Source organism: Miniopterus natalensis, chromosome 6 (assembly GCF_054644295.1).
Source record: "Miniopterus natalensis isolate mMinNat1 chromosome 6, mMinNat1.hap1, whole genome shotgun sequence".
Classification (NCBI taxonomy): Eukaryota; Metazoa; Chordata; class Mammalia; order Chiroptera; family Miniopteridae; genus Miniopterus; species Miniopterus natalensis.
The window spans coordinates 86,350,094-86,372,123 of record NC_142086.1 but is presented as its reverse complement, the minus strand read 5'-3'; the positions used below and the strand labels follow the sequence as shown (position 1 = coordinate 86,372,123).

At 49.1% G+C, this 22,030-nt stretch overlaps 1 protein-coding gene across 1 annotated transcript; it reads right to left on the bottom strand.

Moving 5' to 3' along the window:
* Nucleotides 1-121: 121 nt before the first annotated feature.
* Nucleotides 122-17,357, bottom strand: FAM3B (FAM3 metabolism regulating signaling molecule B). Its single transcript, XM_087817831.1, has 8 exons — nucleotides 17,315-17,357; nucleotides 15,968-16,111; nucleotides 14,454-14,577; nucleotides 8,081-8,139; nucleotides 7,071-7,121; nucleotides 5,930-6,017; nucleotides 4,119-4,251; nucleotides 122-211 (listed from the first exon to the last, which is right to left on the bottom strand). The coding sequence occupies exons 1-8, from the start codon at nucleotides 17,355-17,357 to the stop codon at nucleotides 122-124; spliced, it is 732 nt and encodes a 243-aa protein (XP_087673957.1).
* Between the last annotated feature and the right edge of the window lie 4,673 nt (nucleotides 17,358-22,030).

Here is a 22,030-nt window from a genome sequence, read left to right as displayed (position 1 = left end):
GAATGGAATTCGCTCCAACCCATTCTGGGCGCTCACTTTTCTCCCAAGGTGCTTCCTAATACTATTCGGTTCCATGATTCATTTGTCTATAAAAATACATATTTATTAAGTCTCCGTAATGTTAGCTTGGTACTTTCGGTATGCAGCCTTCTAGCTGTATTTCTGCAGGCCAGTCTGAGTATCTGTTCTTTATAATATCAGAGTGGTTGATCTGTGTAAAGGAAAAAAAAGAATTGTATTTATTTGCTGATCAACAAATATTTAACGTGTCAGTTGTGAGCAAAGTCCTATAACCGATAAATTCCATTCTAGGAAGTGAATAGAGTCGCTGCCTAGAATGGAATTCGCTCCAACCCATTCTGGGCGCTCACTTTTCTCCCAAGGTGCTTCCTAATGCTATTCGGACCAGGTGTCAATGCAGCTCCAGAACTTTCTGCAATGATGTAAATATCCTGTGATCGACACTGTCTGATAGAGTAGCCACTAGCCACGCTTGGCTAGCAAGTATTTGAACTGTGAGGGACAGAATTTTAAGTTCTATTTAGTTTTAATACGTTTAATGCAAGTTTAATAAATGTAATATTTTTAATAAATGTAAATGCAAATTTGGCTAGTAGCTGCTGTATTGAGCAGCATAGCTCTGTAGAATTCCTAGCTCAGCAAATGTGTGTTCATATTGATGAGGGTTTAGTCCTTTATATCGTCAATTCTTTCACAGATATGGAGCATCTTAATGCTTAAAAGGAATTCTATGCATCCTAAACTTTGGAATTCTAGTTACACATCCTTTTTTGTGTAACAGCTTTGAGATATAATGAACATACTATAAAATTCACCCAAAGTGTACACTTCAACGGTTTTTAGTATATTCACAGATATGCAACCATCTCAGTCAATTTTAGAGTATTTTCCTTACCCGAAGGAGAAACCACGGGCCCATACACAGTCATTCCCCGGGCCCACAGCCCTAGGCATTCACTAGTATACTTTATGTCTCTATGAGTTTTGTCTGCTCTGGGAACTTCATATAAATGAAATGAGCAGTATGTGGCCTTTCGTGTTTGGTTTTCTTTGCTTAGCATGTTTTCAAGGTCCATCCATGTGGTAGCATGTATCAGTATTTCATTTCTTTACATGGCTGAATAATATTCCAGTGGACGGCTATGCCCTCCTTTATTTATGCATTTTTATATATTAATAAGACATTTGGGCTGTTATGAATAACGCTGCTATGCATGTTCATGTACAAGTTTTTGCGGGAACATGTTTTCACCCTCTTGGGTATATATCTAGGAGTGGGATTGTTAGGTCACATGGTAACTATATGCCTAATTTTTTGAAGTCAGGATGTTTCCCAAAGCAGCTGTACTATTACATTTTTTGCAAGAGCGTCTGAAGGTTCTCAGTTCTCCACCTCCTTGTCAACACTTATGATTTTTTCTTTATTGCAGCCCTCCCAGTGAGGGTGAGGTGGTATCTCACTGTGCCTTTCGTTTGTGTTTTCCTGATGGCTAATTGTGAGCATCTTCTCCTGTGCTTATTGGCCACCTGTGTATCTTCTTTAAGATGTGTTTGTTCAGATCTTCTGCCCACTTTAAAACTAGGTTATTTGTCTTTTTATTATTGAACTGCAAGAGTTCTTTGTACATTCTGGGTATCAGTCCTTTATTTGCAACTCCCCCACCCCCCCACCCCACCCCCCCATTCTGTAGGTTATCTTTTCTCTTATTTTTTTTTGCTGGTGTCCTTCGATGCACAAAAGTTTTAAATTTTAAAGAAATGCAATTTATCTATTTTTTCCTTTTGCTGTTTATGCTCTTGGTGTTGTGTCTAAGAAATCAGTGCCTAATCCAAGGTCACAAAGATTTATGGCTACATTTTCTTCCAAGAGTTTAATGGTTCTAGCTCCTACATGTAATCATTTGACCCATTTTGACTTAATTTCTATGTATGGTGTGATGTAGGGCTCCAAACTCATTTGTTGCATGTGGGTGTCCTGTTGTGTCAGCATTGCCTGCTGAAAAGACTACTCATTCCCCGTGCAGTGGTTTCGGCACCGTGTCGAAAATCAATTGACCAAAAATGTGAGGTTTTACCTCTAGACTCCCGATTCTATTCCATGGGGAGATATGTCTGTCTGACACCAGCACCACACCGTCTTTATTACTGCGACTTTGTAGGAGTTTGACGTGGGCAAGTGTGAGTCCTCTATCTTTACTCTTCTTTTCAAAATTGTTTGGCTCTCTGGGTCCCTTGAATTTCCATGTGAATTTCAGGATCCGTTTGTCACTTTCTATTAAAAAGCCAGCTGGGGTGTCACGGGGGAGTTTGAATGTGCATGTGGAATGGGACAAATCAATGCGATGGGTCCACCCTCCCTGTGCATCAGACTCCCCAGGCCCCAACCCCTGAAATTCTAGTTCAGTTGGCCTGTGTAGGGCCGGCCTGGGCATCAGTGTATTTTAAGGAGGCTCAGGTTGGGAAGGACAGTCGGGGCAGACCAGTTGGAAAGAGCCAGCGAAGTTCTGGAAAGGCCCAATTGCTCAGGGTTACTGGACTCTATGTACCTGGCTCACCTCACCCCCTGCAGGTCCAGGCAGGGTGGCCCAGGGAGGGCCACCACACAGAGCCCAGGCAACGCCTCACTCACTGGAACAAGCCCATGAGGTCTCAAGTGCACTGGGTGTCCGCGCCTGATCATTAGTAATGAGTAGTCTAGGTGGGGCCCTGGGTAAATGCTCCTGACACCTACAGGACTGGCTTCCAGCTGTGGAAGAACAGGGGAGTTACAGGAGGAAACATGCATTTTTAGGTGCGTGCTAAAATGTCCATGAATTCCGAGCTTCTGGAAGGCTGCCACTGAGGGTGTCGGAGAGCTCTAGGGCTCCCCCTGGGCATCAGGCTCGAGTCACCTGTTTGTGCCTGCGCTGAAATCACACCCATCCAACCCCCTTCCCTCCACCTCGGTGGTCCTGCCAGCAGAGAGGCCCAGCTGCCCACCTGCTTCTGTTTGCTTCCTTCCCAGGCCTTCACCACGCCAGACAGTGCAAGCAGGGGACCAGGACCAATGTCCTCGCCCGAAGTCAGAAGCAACTTGTGGCACACCCTGGGGACACTCGAATACCTGCCTCCTTTGAATTTCTAGCGCTCAGAAAGGAGCCCCTTTGCCCAAGGAAGAGCCAGAGGTCTCCCCGTGGCAGGCCGCCAGCTCCCTCCGCTGCTGGAGCCCGTCTGGCTGCAGAGACTGTGCCTTCGTTCCCGCGCCCCGGGGCGCCAGCTCATAAATCCTGGGACACACCCCCAACCCTTGGCTGGAATTTCCACAGGCGACTGAGTTAATACATTAGAACTTCATTCTTTCGCTGTTTACTTTTCTTCGATAAATCAAAGGACTTCAGGCCAACCACGAACAAGTTACGGCAACGACAACAATGACATCTACCTCTTCCCGGCCTTCCGTGCCTGCCCCGTTTCAGCGCTTCATCCAGGGGCACAGGCTGGGTGACCTCTGAGCCACCTTAACTAAGAACTGCTACCTTCCCCACAAGGAGGCAAAGCAGGGAGAGGACCGTGCTGGCCTCAGCATGATGAAAAATCAATACCAAGAGCCCACTGAAAACTTTCTGCTTTTAAAAAGACTTGAGAATTGAAATTTCGGTTAGGTGCCTTTCTAATGCTGATCTAACGGGAAAGGTTTCCAACCAGCAGGTTTTACCCATAATGACAGATCAAGCACCTACGGAGTGGAAGGTGTGACCCCCGACCCCCCCAGGATTTAGGAATGAGGAACCCAGAGTGGGGAAGCGAGCGCTCAGACCAGGCAACCAGCGCCACACGGAGCCGCGTGTGCCCCGGGCAGGGAGTATTTAGAGAAAGGGGGTTGTGACCGACCGGCAACCTTTCTAATCACAGCCTGTCCTAGACTAACCATCTGTGGGAAGGGGCATTTAAAAGCCACCCACCTTGTGACACCTCTGCATGCTGACAGGTGGTCACCAGACTTAGGGCGGCGACCACATTGTAAGGCACGTCAAAGCCGAGTCACAATGTTGCACACCCGAAACTAACAGCACCTCGGATGCCAACTAGACTTCCAAAGAGCCACAGCAACCACTCACCTTCTCTGTCTGAATCGCTGCAGGAAGTTCAAAGCCTTTCGCTGCAAAGAACACCCAGCTTGACCTGAATCGCATGTTCCTGATTTCCTTGCTTCCAAGCGCTTCTATGGCCTTCTTGGCCTCTTCCTTCAGTCTGGGGGACAAAGGGGAGAGGGTCTGAACGTCTCGCATGGGGACTCCTGTGTCACACTGTGCTTGTCCTAGCACAGGGGTTTCTAGAGCCACTCACTCCCGGGGCATAAACACGAGGAAAAAGGCACCCCTGCAGGCCGGGTATGTCAGATTTCTGGTTAAACGGGTGACAACACCCAGGACTCTAAGACTCAGTTTGGGGCACAGACTTTCAACCCTCAACTCTGAAAAGCCCTGGGGTCTTCAGGTTCGGTCACACCGTCACACTCAGACAACACAACTTGCGGTCCTTGCTGACCCTCCTGCTCACTGACCACAAAATAAGGTGGCAGAAGTGGCGGAAAGATGAAAGCAAGGGTCAAACTGTCCCTTTCATAGTCAGAAAAGACAGTGTCAAAAAAGAAAAAAAAAATCTAAAGCCTACTGCCGTTGTAGAAGGGAGCAACTTAAGAGGGAGCTAAGGCCCTGGCTGGGTGTCCCAGCCGGTTGGAGCATGTTCCCAGGCACCAGAAGGTGGCAGGGCTAGTTCCCGGGCAGGGCGCATGCCTGGGTTGCGGGTTCAGCCTCTGCTCAGGGTGCTTACAGGGGGCAACCGATCGAAGTTTCTCTCTCCCATTGATGTGTCTCTCTCTCCCCCTCTCCCTTCTTCTCTCTCTCAAATCAATAAAAACATATCCTTGGGTGAAGATTTTTTTAAAAAAAGAGGGAGAGTAAGCTAAGGAAGGAAGGTAGAAGGGAAAACAGGAACAAATTCAGATTTCCCCAAATGAGCCAAATCTGAGTTTTTCCAAGTGCGCATCCAAAAACGTCCGGTAAGAAGTCCTATTAAAAATAAAACCTGAGGCTAAAGCCACCTGGGAAATACTGTGTTCAGGAGGCCCCTCTCGGAAATTCAGTCACGCAGATGAGCACTTTGAGGGCCCTGAAGCTGAGCAGTGCAGACGCGTCGTCCACAGGCGGCGAGAGCCCGGGTTAGACCAGCCTGTCCCCGGGCAGAGCAGCGCGCACACGCAGGCCTTTCCTCCCTCGGCCCCTCATACAGAGCAATGTCCTCAGCTTCCTGCCACGCTTCTGTAGGTCCCACCGTGGGTGTAGCTTTCCTGGCTGCGCTCTCGTACTTAGGGTCAGCGGTGGCTCCGACTTGCTATCTGAACATAATCCTTGGCTTCTAGTACTTAAGTGCTCCACTGGCTGGTCATGTTTTTAGAAATGCAGTCGGGCCCTGGCCGGTGTGGCTCAGTGGTTAGAGCACTGGCCCTCGGACTGAAGGGTCTTGGGTTCAATTCCCAGTCAAGGGCACGTACCTGGGTTGCAGGTTCAATTCCCAGCCCGGCCGGGGCACGTGCGGGAGGCAACCAGTCGATGTGTCTCTCTCACATGGACGTTCCTCTCTCTCTCTGTCTCTCTGTCTGTCTCTCTCTATCTTTCCCTCCCTCCTTTCCACTCTCTCTAAAAACCAATGGAAAAAACATCCTCGGATGATGCATTAAAAAAATAAACAAGAAGAAAGGAACGTGGCTGTCTTGCCATGATCTCCATCTCCTTCTTTAAAGGAGCATCTCGTTTTTGGCGCTTTATTGATTCCTAGAGGGTGCAGAGGGACCCTGAAGAGGGGGCACTCTCCACCCGCTGGCCTCTCTTCCCCACCCCCCAGCTGTGACAGAGCTGTACACACTCACCGGCTGCTGCCGTCATTGTGGGTCACCATGAAGAGCAGGGACTTCGCAGGAGCATCCTGAATGAACTTGGTCATGGGCCCCGAGTTATCTGTCGGGTCAATGCAAACCCGTTTTAGAAGCGTGGTTAGCTGAGGGCCTCTCCCTGTGTGCTGGGCCTCCTCCGCACCCCCCGGGAGTCCTCTGATCCCCAGAGCTCCTCTCTTGACCGTGCAAATGGCACCCCAGCGCTTTCCCAGTGAGCAGCTGCTGGGCTTCCACGTGGGGCGGGCTGAGGTCAGAGCACGATCAGATCCAAGATTCTACCGAGCAACCCGGGAGGCACAGGCGGACGTCCCCTGCCATCGCTGAGGAAGCCCCAGCCACCCGTGAGCATCCGAGATCCGAGCAGCTCCAGGCACCGGTGCGCAGAACCGAGGCGGGGATACAGAGCAGACCCCGCCTGGGGGAGCCCCTGCTACGAGGCCTGTCCATGCCTCACAGGAAGAAAGATGGGTGAACCTCAGACCCCATTACTCACCGCCGGGGAGTGTTAGGTATAGTGATGCTTAAGGCAGCTGAGAGTGAAAGTGCACAACCCCATGAGGAGGCACCAGGCCTTTCTCATGAGTCCTCTCCACTATCTTTACAGAGGCCTGGTGTTAATACTCTCAGCGTTGTAAAATAAAAGGGGCTGGTATATCCTGACCGGCAACTGTAGCCAAGACCCAGTGTGCAGAGTGGAGAGGCCGCTGAAGGAGGGTGGGGGTCGTGGGGCCCAGGAAGGTGTGCGCCAAGCCCGATGGGCACCGGGCACAGGACAAAAATGATGCTGATATACAGGGCTGGATGCTGATTGCATTATTTTACAGACATTTGATTTGAAAATGTCTCTTCCCATTATCCAATGAGGGAACAGATGGAAGAGATCCAGGGCAAGCGTGACCAGAGGAAAGGAATTTTCTAGATAATGCCTTCAAACTGTGGTATATAAACCCAGAGACTAAGAGGACTTAGGGGCGACCATTCTAGGATACTCAGCAGGAACTTCTGGCAATTTTCCTACCAGACAAAATAAGAATGTTTGGCATTTTGTTTGTGCGTTTTAAATATTCATTTATGTTTGTAAGTCATTTAAATTTTAACAGGAAAAGAATTTTCTTACCACCTTCAAACATATCAAAATACTGTGCCGCAATCACTTTCCCAGTCACATCTGAAAAGAAGAGGAACAGTTTTTAAAAGAAGGTTCATCTCATCGGGACTCCGGTGCACTCCCGGCACCTTCTCAGCGGGGCCTGTCTCTTCCCGGCCTCTGTCCGGACGCCTGGCTGCAGCGATGGCCCAGCCTGCAGGTGTCCCTGCCCGCCCCGGAGGGTGCTGCCGATGCAGGTCAGAGGGACCAGGGGCACGGGGCTCCTCGGCTGCCCTAGAACTTCCTTCCTGGCTGCTGCTTGTGAGATCTGATCCTACGCTTTCCTGTCGCATCTGCCTCTTCCGATAGGGACCCCGGAGTTCCCACCTCAGCGTGTTCTGCTCCCTACTTTAGGTTCTCCTCGGATCATCATACTGAGCACATTCTGTCTTGGGTTCCTGCAGCCCCACTGTCACTGGACAATGTGCTCAGCTTGCTCCCAGGGACACCATATGAAACCCCTTCCCAAACCTGCTACGGTTGTTACGTCAGGGTCCCCAGGGGCGATGGTGACAGAGCGTCTTTCCCTGGCCTAAGGGGAGACCAAGCTTTGCTTCCCCCGCGGCCCTAGTCGCTTCTATCATACGGAGGAGGCAGGAACTGGCGGGTGGTGTCACTCTCTGCTGGGCCACCAGGAACCTGACAGCAAAAGTGGGGCTCAACCCCAGGATGGTCTGTGGCCCCAGGTGTGCTCCTATGGTTTTCACCCCACCTCTGCCAGTCCTTCTTTGTTGTTGTTTTAATCTATATTTGGTTTCAGTGTTGTTGTTTATTTGTTTTCTTTTTAAATTTTCTAGGGACCACAAATATTCCGTAAAGTGAGGCACTGTAAAAATAATTAAATATATAATTTAAAAAATGCATTAAAATGTAAACGTAGACTAGATGGAGTGCAAAAACCATTGAAAGCCCAAGGTATCTTTGAAAATCCCATCACAGAGCCTTTAGAGAAGTTTTAAAGAAAACATTTAATAACTTACAATCAACAATGGCAATATTTATTCCTTTCCCAACATTTCCAGCCTTTTCTCCTATGAGCCTGAAATGTAAATAAACAGTCAAAGGACTCCTCTCTTACCAAGCCAAGGGGAGACCTCCCTGCTCCATAAGGTCTTCTTCTGTCAGTCACTGCTCCCCCCCCCCCCCCCCCCCGGCTCTGCATAGTCACCTGCTGTTCCCTCCTTCACAGATATGCTTGGACAGTCACCCCCACACTCACTCCACACACATCCGTCCCCATATTCCTATAGACCTAGTCCCTCAGGAGCCTAGAATTTGCATTGAATATTATGATTTGGACAAATGGCCAGGGAGAGGGAAATCTCAAGTTTGTTTAGCACAGGCTCTTTACAAACATTTTTTTTTTCCCACTGAGCCCTCAGCCCCCTCATAAGCATTCGTTGTTGTGTTTTATTGCCATGAAGTAGATGCGGTGGGCATAGGAAATGGATCTAACCCAAGTCTGGTATCAACTTACACACATCCTCCCTCTCTGTGTAATGACAGAGATTGCGATCCTTTCATCTGACCGCAAAACGCAACCCAGCTAACCTCCTTTGATAAGTCCCTATATTACTTCACTTAGCTTTTGCTTTTTAAATTGGAGAATGTGAAATGCCAATTCAAGGGGATTCCGTCCCAAAACCAGGAAGGAGACTCATTGACCTGGAGACAGTAACTAAGTCAGAATATCTTTGGGATTTAGTGTATGCAGCAGGCATTCTCTGTCAAGTTTTAGAATAAGTGGTGTATTAGTTTCATAAAGAGACATGGCAGCTTTTCTCTTTTTCTGTGCTTTGGAATAGTGACTATGGCACTGGAATATTATGCTCTTGACATGTTTACCTAAATTCCCGTGGAAGCCTTCTAGGCTAAGTCACTTTTGGAGGAGTAGCTTTTAGACAATTTTAGAGGATACTGTATAAGAACTGGAAAAAAAGAAAAATAACTTTCATTTATGATAACGGAAAGTTAGATAATCTGAACCTACTCTCCCATTAAGAAAAACTAAAAAAAAAAAAAAAATATCTGCTCCTCAGGCCAAGATTTGGGAGAAGACTAAATTTCAAGGTGCTGAGCCAAACATTTAAAGCTACTTATATCCCAGAAGCATTTGCTGATTCCAGAAAAAGTGCTGAGAAGGTGAGTAGCACTTCTGACAATCATGTGAGGCTAGGAGGACAAAAGTTGGAAACCATCAAAGGGAGGGCCCTATTAAATCCCCTCATGTCTTATTTGAATTGGAGTAAAAAAGGGTTGAACCCTAAAAATGAGAGCGAACCAGAAATAAATCAGAACTTGTGTAACTGCAGACCACTAGGTAGCCAGAAAAATCTCAATCCTTAACATTTATTCAGATTATTCTATTCTGCTAATGGTCCCAGGTTCCTGACAGAAGTAAGTATAAATTCTCAGAAGAAAAAGATATTATCATCTAATACCTCAATTTAGAAAAACTCTCAAATGGACTGCCTGGCACAGGATCAAATATAACCTGGCACATAAGGAAAGAAGCCAACAGAAATAAGAGCCAATGGAACCAGCAGAAAACAATAGATAATAGTGACAGACTCACAGGGCCCCTAATAGTAGGATTATCCAGCAGACTTTCAAGTAACTATACTTAATATGGTCAAGAAGATAATAAAATTTAAAATTTCAGGACTGGAAACTACAAAAAAAAATGATATGAAGATTATAAAAAGAATAAAAATGAGGTTTTAAAACTAAAATAATATAATAATTCAAATCAGTAGTTAATGGGAGGGTTTTACAGCAGATTAGCCATGGTAGAAGAGAGAATTAGTAAACCGGAAAGCAGTTCGGAGGAAATCAACTCTGTTCACATGAAGGACAGATAGATAAAAAAATGGTAGGCTATAGAGATTATAATATTAAAGTCTGACTTGTTTCATTAGAGTGTTAGAAGAAGAGGAAAAAATAAATGGGGCAGAAAATGCAATGACAGAGAATTTGCTAAATGTGATGAAAGACTTCAATACACATATATTTAAGAAGCTCAGCTCTGGCTGGTGTGGCTCAGTTGGTTGGAGCATTGTCCTGTACACTAAAAGGTTGTGGGTTCGATCCCTGTTGGAATGCAAACAGGAGGCAACCAATCGATGTTTCTCTCTCATATCAATGTTTCTCTCTCTTTCTCCCTCTCCCTTCTCCTCTCTCTAAAAATCAATAAAGAAAATACTGAGAATTGTTGTTTTTTAAAGAAGCTCAATAAATCCCAAATAAGATAAAGCAACAACAATAGACGCAGCTTGGTACAGGTGGGATGACCAAAGATAAGCAAAAATTCTTAAAGGCAATCAGAGAGGGCGAAGAAGGCAGTTGCTTTCACGATACCAACAATTAAATTGTTAGCTGACTTATCAGGAAAAACAATGGAAGCCAGAACACAATGAATTATATCTGGAATGGGTTGTAAGAAAATAATAGGCAAATATCTTTCATCAATGAAGATGAAATAAAAATATTTCAGAGAAACATAAACTGAGAGAATTCACCACCAGAAGACCATACAAAAGCTTTTGTTCTGTATCTTTTGCTATAATAAGCTTTGTCCATAAATATCTGCTGTCATTGAGTCTTATGAGTACTTCTGGAGTATCACTGAAGTTGAGGGTGTTTGTGGGACCTCCCTCCCAAAACAATACCCAACCAAAATACATGCACATGTGCACCAAGAGACATGAACAGGACTATTCACAGCACCATTACTTATAATAGCTCCAAATCAGAAATGATCTAAATGTCATTCAACAGAATTGATAAATAAATTGTATTGTATTCATGCAATGCAATATTACACAGCAATGCAATTCAATGAACAACAGCTTAAGCCAAAATCAAGGATGATTCTCACAAATATAGTTTTGAGCAAAGAAGTAAGACATAAAAGAGCCTATGGTTTATGATTAAACTTATATAAAATTCAAAATAGCTAAAATTAAACAATAGTGTCTTACAATGCATGCTTAGGCTGTAAAACTATCAAGAAAAGCAAGGAGATGATCACAAAAGACAAAATAGAGGTTACCATGGGCAGTAAGTAAAGGGGGGCTGCATTTGGGAAGGGGTACACAGAGGGAACATGGTATGTTGGTGATAGCCTATTTCTTAGCCTGGATGGTGATTACAAAATATTCATTTTATTATAATTTGTTACAAAACAACATATTCACAAGGTTATTAATTGCAGTATTATTTATAATACCAAAAGATTTCAAACATGAAAAGCATCTATCAGTGTAGAAAAGATTGAATACACTATGGTACATCCACATATGGAATATTATGTACCCATGAAAAGGGATGGGGACAATCTCCGTGGACTGATGTGGGGTGATCTCTATTACACTCTTAAGTAAGGAAGTGAAAAACAGTATATAGATTTTGCTACCTTTTATATACACACTCATAAATATATCACACATATACAAAATTAAGACACAAACATGGGGATATATTAATTATACATATTCAATTTGTTTATTTTTGACATAAAAACGAACACTAGAAAGATAAATCAGAATATAAAAATAATGGGGATGGGAACAGTGGGTAATGAGAACAAAGTGGAGCGTGTAGGGAAGATTCTCTGAGTATAATTTTTCTACCTGATGGTGGCTCCAGCTGAGGTTTGTGCTGCAAATAAGCTGTGGTTTTATGAATCTGCCTGTTTCTCTGGTTGTCAGGGTGGTGGTTTGCTCAGTGACCTCAATTTTCTTGTAGGTATATGTTCCTACCTATAGCTGAAATTGGGGATTATGTGCTGTGAGCCAATCTAAGACTTGTTTACTTTTAATTGGCAGTTTTCAGACCATGTACTATTATGTGAGATATACTTATTTGTGAAACCCTCATATTGGGCTGTGGTTTTGTTGTTGTTGTTGCTGCTTTTTAAATTTTTGCTTTCACTATATGGTTATAGTTTCTTTGCTTTGTTAAAGGTTATATAGTGACTAAGGTAATAATAAGCATATTTAAAAATACCATTTTAATCAATGAAGAGACAAAATATGGAGAAAATTTCTACAACACAGAAGGGCTTAATATAGAAAGAATCTTATAACTCAATAAAAATGGCCAATGGCAGAAATAAAAATGGGCAAGAGATATGAAAAGATAGTTCACAGAAAATAAAATACAAAGACTAGCAGCATAAAGAGATGCTCAATCCACTCACAGCAAGAGCAACAACGAAGGAAAAAATCTGACCCGAAACTCCAAGTTTCATCTCACACAAGGGCAACAATCAAAATATGTGCCGATGTGTTGTGCTGGACAGACGGTGGGGAAACAGTCATTCTCGTGTTAACCTCAGTCCTCTGAGAAGCAGAGAGCAGAACAAGCTTAAATGCACAGAGCTTTCATTAGGGGAAACGCTTATGAGAGAAGATGGGGAGGGGGCCGGGGTCACTGGGGAGAGCCATCGGACCACACTGCAAGTCTGACCAGAAGTGAGGGAAAGAGGGAAGAGACTTGGGTGGACCAGGCAGCCGTGCAGTCTCACTAGGGTTTGGCAAGGCCACGGGGGCCCCCTGGAACCTGCCTCCCAGGGATGGGCCTGCCTGGGATCCCTCTGTGCTGGCGAAGATTCTCTCCTTCGCCAAAAGCTACTCAGGCTCCCCTGAGCTCTCTTTCAGCAAGGCCTAATGTTTGGACTACAGTGTTTATTTCTGCATTATCCAGTCTAAGCAACAATTCTGTCAAGTCAGTTTAACCAGAATCCCCCACCTTTGGTATCTAATCACCTTCCATATCTGATTGGATACTTCATCCTCCACCCCCCACCCCCAGAGGATGTTCAATCACCCCAGCCCACCTTCAGCAAGGATCCTCTTAGGTCAGAATCCCCGCTACCCCTGATGGTTTGTCTTAGTAATTTTCTATTCGCTGACCTCATCCTGCTCCTTGGCTATCATTCCCACTTACCCATGCTGTATTCAGAGTTAAGTGCAATCCATCCTCCTGCAAGACCCCATTGCAGAGGTCCCTACAGTGATTGCCATGGACCACCTTCAATAAAGTCTGCCCTACTATCGTCAATAAGCATCACGAGTACTTTGATCTTTAACAGTGCTCAGTCACCAGCTCGGAGCAGCCCATGGAAGCATGGCCTCAAGCAAACATACTATACATTTCAGAATGCAGCAATGGGGCCTCTGGGTCAGTAAACCGCCTGCCCCTGGAGACCTGAGAAGCACATTCTCACGGTTGGTTACAGCACTCGAACATTGCTGGTGGGAAACTAATTTGGTCTCAGGAAATGACCTCAAAATGAACTAGAAATTATTTCTAACTTAGAAATGTATACTCAGCCAAACTATCAATTCATTGTGAGGGGGAATGAATGTATTTTAAATATGAAGAACCTTTAAAAATTTTACCTCTCCTTCTACCCTTTTCTCGGGATGTTATTAGAGGATGTGCTCCAGCAAAACAAGGGAGGAAACTGAGAAAGCGAAAGGTTTGTGTCCTGGAAATAGGGGCTGCAACTCCAGAGAGGGAGACAGAGGTCACCCCTGGGATTGTGGTGGAGAGGGACACCAGGTGACAGCTGTGCCGGCCTCGAAAGCACCCTGGCTGCCTGCAGTGTAGTAGAGATCACCCTATCTCAGTGCACCAGTATGAATAGTGTCCTTTTTAAAGGGGGAATTTAGGAACAGATACACTCACAGAGGGAGATGATGCAAAGACATAGGGAAAAGATGACCACCTACAAGCCAAGGATAGAGGCCTGAAGCAGATTCTCCCTCCAGCCTCAGAAGGAACCAACCCTTCCCACACCTGGATCTTGGACTCCCAGCCTCCAGAACTGGGAGAGAACAAATTTCTGTTGTTTGAGCCCCAGTCTGTGTGCTTTGTTATGGCAGCCTTGGGAAATGAGCACACTGGGCTAGGACAGTCCCAAGTGCAGGATTTATTTAGGCTCTCGTGGGTAAGGTGGTCACACAGACCTGCAACGAGGAGGTGTGGGCTGGGAAGAGAAGGCACACCTACTTTAATCTGTGAGGATCATATAAGGAAATGGAAGAAAACCTGTGACATGTTCCCACGAATTTGAAGGGCCGGGGCCATGACACATAGAAAATAAGGGTGCAAAATATAAACTAAGGCTTGTTTTACCTGTTCTCAAACGAGAGCTCAACACAGGGACACATACCTGAGGAGCACAGCTGTCATTCTCAGTTCCCCAGATGCTCCCAGCCTTTGCCTGAGGTCAAGGACATGCCTTTCTCTCCTGGGGGCAGACTCACTGCTTCGTCAGACTCAGAGACGGGAAGGGATGGGGGGGGGGGGGGTAGCTGCTTTTTCGTTTTTCACACTGCTACTTACAGCTCATCCTGGAAGCAGATTTTGGCATACTTGTCCCTGCCCCCGCCGCTGAGCAACAGGTAGGCATAGGTGTTCGGAGGACAGAGGGTCCAGTGGTGACATTTTTCCCTTTTGGGGGCTAGGGCTGTAACGAACAAGAACATGACAGGTCATGAGAGGACGTATTGGGTGAGCCCGCTGTTGACCACGCGTGCAGCTGCTCTGCCCCAGGACTTCACACCCACACGGCTCAAGGTCAGGGGGAGACACAGGAGTGGGGAAGACGTCAGCAATTTTCATTAGAAGCTTCAGAAATCTCCCTAAAGACGCGAAGTTCATTTAATCTGTTTTTGTCTTAAAATAACAAATATACAGAAGGGAGGGGATTTTTGTAGGCATAACAATTATTTTGTTGTTGTTAATCCTCACTGAAGAATATTTTTTTCATTGATTTAAAAATTTTTTTAGAGAGAGTGGAGGGAGAGAGGGAGGTGGGGGGAGGGAGAGAGAGAAACATCGATGTGAGAGCGACACGTGGATTGGCTGCCTCCCACACTCGCCCTGACGAGGGAGAGGGATCGAACCTGCAACCCAGGTACATGCCCTTGAGGGGGAATCAAACCTGCCACCCCTCAGTCTGCGGGCCGATGTTCTAACCACGGAGCGCTACCGTCCAGGGCTGCAGGCATAAAAATGTTCAGAGTTGGGAATCACCGCCCATAGCTGGCCGTCTAACTGACATCCTTGGTAGGCGATGGAGGGAGTCAGAGACCGAGTTAACCAGCCCTTCTAAACGCCCGGTGTCGGAGGCAGCTCCCAGAGGAAGCTGTGTCCAGGACAGACTTCCAATTTTGTGGGAAAATGGGGAACACCCGAGAGTAAGCCCTTTGAAGGCGACTCCGGGCCCAGCGCAAGCGGAGGCTCCCGTGGTGCCGGGCCCCCGCAGGCCGTATGCAGGTCGTCTACCTGAGTCCCGCAGGCTCTCTGTGAAACCTCGCTAAACACAAACAGGCACAGCCAATTCCTAGGACGTTCTTCTTTGGCTTTATCATAAAAGGTTATTCAATCTGACAAGGAATGGCTTTTACAAAAGATTTTTAAATCATTACTCAGTTCTTTATATTTGTGCAAATTAATTGTGTATAATTTACTTCTGTATTAAAAATAAACCAGCCTATCTACTCACGAGATCTCGAGAAGGACAGATCATTACTTGAGCGTCCCACACACTATCAAATGTCATTTTTAATGGGCATTTTGTAATTTCACTTCATGCCGCATTCGAGTTGTATTCCAAACACATATTTTTCTTTAACGCAAGCGGCATGTTAAGTTTGTTTGTTTTCCTAACAGCATGAGTCTCGGGGAGACTCTCCCGGGATGAGTGGGGGTTGGAAAGGTGCAGAGATGAAAGGAGCAGGTGGCACCTCCTCTTTGTCATCAACACTGAAGGTAAAGTGGCCAGAACCCCACTGCCCACCCCGGAGCTGGGGCCGAGCCGCGGTGATTAGCGGGCTGTGACCCGCGGCACTGACCTTTGAGGATGGACCTCTCATTGATGATCCCGATGCTATAGACAGCACTGGACAGAGGGACGTCTGGAACGAGCTCTGCCACCAGGTACCCAGAATACCAGGCGCACATGGAGGCGAAGATGAAGACCAGTGCTCTCCGGACCTCTGGGGACAGACAGAATGAGAGGTGGACACCGGGGCAGGCACCACCGCCCCGGGCTTTCCTAGCCCCCCACCCCATCCCAACCTGCAAGGTGCTCTGAAGAGAAGCCACTCCCAGGAGGTGGGGCAGGTGAGGGCCCGGGGCTGCTTTAATGAACCGAGCACCCTGATGACTTAGTTGGCTTTGCTGAGAGCAGGCATTTGAGGTGGACAGAAGCAGATAACACAAACAAGATGCGCATGTTTTCACCCTGACCTGTGTTGCTCAGCGGTTAGCGCATCAGCCTGCAGACCAAAGGGTCTCCAGTTCGATTCCCGGTCAAGGGCAGGCACCTGCGTTGCAAGTTCCACCCCATGACCCTGGTTGCAACAAGTGTGGGAGGCAATCCATAGGGAGAAAATATGCTCCAGTAAGGATTAACAAGCAAAAATATAAGAAAGACATGAATGTTTTCAAGGCGGAAGGGAAGGGGAGAGACAGATGTCAGAGAGGCACATCTATTGGTTGCCTGACGCACGCACCCCGACCAAGGCCAGGGGTTGAGCCTGCAACTGAGGTACCCGCCCTTGCCTGGAATCAAACCCGAGACCCTTCAGCCCACAGGCGGACGCTCTAACCACTGAGCCAGGGCAAGGCCACACTTTTATGTCTGCTGCTGGTTTGGGTCTTAGAACTTCCTCAAATGTTAACGTCATTGATTCATCAAGTGGCCTTGGGAGCCACCATGCTGGATGTGGACCCTGCCTTGCCCGGCTCAGTGGATGGATGGGGTCAGGCGTTAGCTGTCCGGGCTGTTCCTCCATTCCACACATCCTGTCCCAGCCCTGCTGGACTCCATCGGCCAGTCCTGCCTGTCGTTCTAGCAAATTATGGAGCCTGATGGAGTTGTGGAAACTCCCCAGTTCACAGCTGGTCGGTGGCAAGTGCGGGTGACCCCCAGACTTGTGGCTGGCGGCTGAGAGAGGGCAGCTGGTGGGGGCCTCGCTCTTGACCTGCAGGGTGTCACTAACTCTGGTGGTCAGTGTGAGAACTGAGCTGAATTTCAGGACACCCAGTTGCTCACCCAGCACTCTGAGCAGAGATGAGTGGGCTGCTCTCCCGGGCTTTCTTTTCCAAGTTCACAGCCATTAACACAGACGCAGGACTCCAACCTCCAGCACACAGTCCAAGGCTTCCTCCTCTCCGGGTGGTAATGACACGCACACCTGTGTCTGTCACTCTGCGCTCGGCCTGGACCTCAGCTCCCATCATTTCCCACACCTACAGGGCTCCCTTTCCGTCCACACAGCTGTCTGTGGTCCCCTCCACCACTCTGATTTATCGAGTCTGTCTGTGCTCGTGGGGCTGCCAGCTTAGGTAGCAACGCTCATGGAGCTGGATGCGTCTATCTCCAATTGATGACCGGGTCTTTTTCCAAGGGCATATTTCAGCATCAATAATTTTTTCTGTTTTCCAAACCGCACAGCCCCCAAGACTGTTAGGACGTTATGCAGGGAGGGCTACTGCCGTTTCTAGGACTCGAGGGGGCATGTCAGAGCTGGAAAGAGCAGCCACAGGAAAGAAACGAGAGTCCTGGGTATGAAGGTCCCTTCCCTGGAATCCCGTTGGCTCCCGTCAGCCACGCTGACTTGCTGCGGCTGTCCCTCTCCTGCTACACAGCTTTGTGAGTCTGTCCCTCTGCCTTGGGGCGCTGTCCTGCACAGACCCCCACCCATCTCCTTCTCTTCCTCTTCAAGGCCCCCCCAACGTGTCGTGTGGCCCCACCTCCATGCAGCCTGCCACGCAACTGTGGCCTGCACAGGCGCCCTCATGGCCACCCTTAGCAGGCCTTGCTGGTGTGGCACACCGAGGGTCCCTTCCCTCCAGGACTGTGCCCACACACCTAGGACAGTGCATGGGCCACAGGATGTTCCAGAAAGTGCTGCTGGGTCCACACTGGGTGAACTGCGAGAGGCAACTGCCGGAAACCCGGAGTCAGCATCGATCGCTAGGTTCAGGGGAAACAACAGTCCGCTGTGTCCTGTGTGAGTCAGGTCACAGCTGGACTACTTCATCCAAGTGTCATATTTGCAGAAGAAAGTTGGCAAAGCAGAGACCATTCAGAGGATCTTCCGGTCACTGTGTCACGCGGGATCTTTGAGCAAAAAGCTGCTGTTTGGCTTGGAGAAGACTGAAGGGAACACGATGCTTTCGAATGTGTAAAGAACAGCCACACGGAAGGAAGAGACAGTTTTGTACCCAGCTGAACAAGGACAGATGGAAGTGATAGGGAAGAAAATGAAGACCAGGGCTGGTCCACCTGCAAGGCGATGAGCTCCCTCCCTGCACACTTTCAGGGTTCCTAGGAAGGCTGCAAAGTATCTGGGCTGGGCAAGGGGTGCCACTGTGACCTCTGGCTGAGGACAGCCTGGTTTCCTGCGGTGGCTGGGAGAAGCCAAGACTAGAGCCAGAGCCAGCCCAGGGTGGGAGGGCAGGTCCAGCAGCGCGGATGGGGCACTAGCCGGTGGTGAGCCATATGTAGCCCATGCACGGGCCTAATACAAGTCACAGAAGCATCCAGGATGCCACAGGGAGGCAGGATTAGGAGCCAGGAGGTGAGGGGGAGGGAGCAGGCACCTGGAGAGCTGTGGCCCAGCCAGCCCGTGGGCCGGGTGGCTGCACAAGGAGCTCAGTCCCTGCGGGTGGTCACAATGCAGGAGGGACACTGGGCCACAGAGAACCTCACACCTGGGCGGGCACAGGTAAGGATCTGTTCTGGAAAAGGTGGAAGTCCAGGGACTCAGATAAGATTGGTCCCGGGGCCCAGGTGGGCCTGCCTGGGTGGGAGTGGGTCCAGCAGCTTCGGAGGTGGGGCAGGGGGCAGGAAGAACACAAAGTCCAGGAACCTTCGGTGATTCTGTAACCAGGATCCGACCTTTCCCGGTAAGGTAATAAAGTCATCATCAGCTGACAGACATGTCCTCCCACCTCAGAGCAAAGGCCAGTTCTGAGCACAGGCAGGAAGTCGGTGAACTTCCTCCTTGAGACCCTCAATTAATATGAATGTGTGCAAACATGCCTGTGTGCCTGTGTGCATGCCTGCGTGTGCCTGCATGTGCCTATGTGTGAGCCTGCATGCATGCATGGGTGTATGTCTGCATGTGCATGCACGTGTGCATGTGTGCATGCCTACATGTGCATGTGTGCATGTGTACGTGCCTGTGTGCGTGTGTCCTACCTTCATCCCACCTGCAGATCCTCAGGGGCCTCAGGCTGGCCCTGGATATTAATGCTGGGGGAGAAAGCAGTCCTCAAACCAACTCCGGGCGGGAGGCTCTCAGGACACCACACGCCTCCAGTCCCGGGGCCCTGACCAGAGCACTTCTGAACCTACTTCCACTCGTGGGATTTCCTTCAACCCAGGAACAGGACAGGTGGGATGAGGGCACTGTTTGTCACTGGCGGCGTGGCCAACAAAACCAAATGCCCTCACCCCACAGGTGGTCACACCTGTGCCTCTAGTCCTCGAGGGGCCGGGAGGGCTGAGGGGTGGATGAACCGCACTTGGGACTCAGCTGCTTTGTGACTCCAGGCTCTGCTGGCCTCAGCGTCCACTGTCGTCACTGTCCTTGTGACGGAGGCTTTATGGCAGAAGGGCTGGGAAATGCCACACCTGGACACCACAGCAGGTTGGCAAGGTAACCCGCCTGCGAAGGCTGACACACTGACACCCTAATTTTGAGAAAGTAGGTTGACTGTGTATCGCAGGTGAAGGGTATCGGCCACCGAACTTATTTCATCCACGGAACCTGAACGTCCTGCCGTGAGCCGCCTACCTGGCCAGACCTGGTGCTTGACGGGATCCGCTGAAATGTGGCTTCCAGGAACTTGGCCAAACCTTCGCTCACAGAAGCAAAGGGGACAGGGCTCTGCGTTTCTGCAGGTGACTCTTCTCCCAACCACACACCCAGACAAATACAAACCAGGGGTCTCAGCAAAGCTTTCGGTGAAAGGACCTCGCAGCTCATGAATGGATCGTGAGGCCGGGGGTACAAATGTTGTGGGTGGGAAAGGCCATCTTACGATATTCAGCATTTTCTACTAAGTAACCGGCAAAATGATATATGTATGTAACACAGAAATAATGAAAAATTCTCCCAAGACAGCTGTAATGAAAGTCAGTGCCCCAAAGGGAGTGTTTCCTTCCCCCCAAAGAGATGTAAACCTCTGCCCATTTATCCTACAATCCAACAAGTCACCCAAAACAGTTCATAAATAAATGGCTCTGTAGAAAATACGATTTCACACAATACATAACAAATCTTAACAAGAAGCTTTCCTACACTTTGGGAATAGAGCAGAAAGGTGGTGTTTAGAACTTTCTGGACTGTGGCCACACAGCCAGATGCCAGCAAACACCGCATAGCTAACAACCCACCATCCAGAGGCCAAGAGAACTTTATATTCCTGTTCAAGACACACCGACTCGGATTATGAAACAAAAAGAGCAAAGCCATTTGGGAAGGGCATGAGTGATGGAGGGGGCAGGTTCCCTCCGGACCCCCAGCACACCCGGAGAGAGAGGCAGGCACGCGACCGAGGGCAGGGGCCACAGCCGGAAAGAGAAAGTGACCCATGAAATAATTGCTTTTTTTTCCATTCCTCTTTCCTATTTTTCTCCAAACATCCCACAGTCTCAAGTAGTTTAATAAAAGAAAAAAATTAAAATCAGCTCTGTAAAACGATGCTGCTGGAACAGCTGGGATCAGAGACAGCTAATTCCATGTTAATTAGTCCCCACTTCTCACCCACCCATATCCCCCAGTGGCTTAAAATGGGCTGTCTCACTGTCCCCTCACTGGTCCTGCAGCTGATGACTCCCGACTCAGCAGAGGAGCCCCCTTCCCCAGCGGAGTCTAACCTGCGGCTGGCAGCCCCTGCTGGCACCCAAGCAGGCACCGGCTCTCCCTAGGAAGGACCCACCCCATCCAGCTCCTGAGCTCACCCAATCCTACTTTCCACCTTATTTCATCCATTGAACCTGAACGTCCTGCCTGTGAGCCCAAAGGTCACATTCATGATCCCCCTCCATGAATCCCAGCTGGGCCAGTGGGGACAGGCAGGGGGAGCCTGGACGCCGGAGGGCTACCTGCTCCGAACCCCAGCCACTGGCCCTGCGGGACTGGCTGCCCGCGTTCCTGCCCGGGTCTGAGAGAAGACCCCGCCACAGCGCCAGCCCCGCCCTCGGGCTCAGCGAGGAGTTCCCTGGAATTGCAAGGGGGCGACTCTTCCCGCGCGGGCCGGTCCCCCTTTGCCTCCTTCGGGGTGGGGGTCGCACTCACCGGAAGTCTTGGGGTGCATCTTCCAGGTGCTGCTCCGTGCCCTCCTGGCTGCGGAGGACAGCTGCCGGGCGACTGGGGAATTCCTGCCAGTGCCAGGGCCAGGGCTGAGGGCCAGGGAACACGCCCTGGGACAGGTGGCCAGGAGGGCGGGCAAAATGCAGACACCGGGCCAGGGGGTGCGGACCTGGGAAGCGGGGCGGCTGTCTGGCGGGAGCGCGGGCAGAGCCAGGGCGCTCCCAACCCCCAGGACCCTGCTCTCAGCCTGCGACTGGCGGGTGGGGGTGGGGGTGAGGGTGGGCGTGGGGGGCAGATACAGTGAGCAAGGTCTGTTTTCCGGGGAGACACTGCTCCCTTAGTGCTTCATGGCCTCAGGCCCCAGTCTAAGGTCTCACAAGGGGAACCGGCTGCAAAGATAAGCGTGGCTTGAGCCCTTTAAACTTCAAAACTGAGTTCCCAGGGCCCTGGGCCACCGAGGGCTCTTTGCTTCTCCCAGATCAGTCTCCTGCCCGCTGCTTTGTCGCAGCCCAGTTCGGGTGCACCAGCCCAGCTTCCTCCTTTACTGTGTGTGCCTTTGGGGGGGGTGGTGCAGGTGGGCTGGGT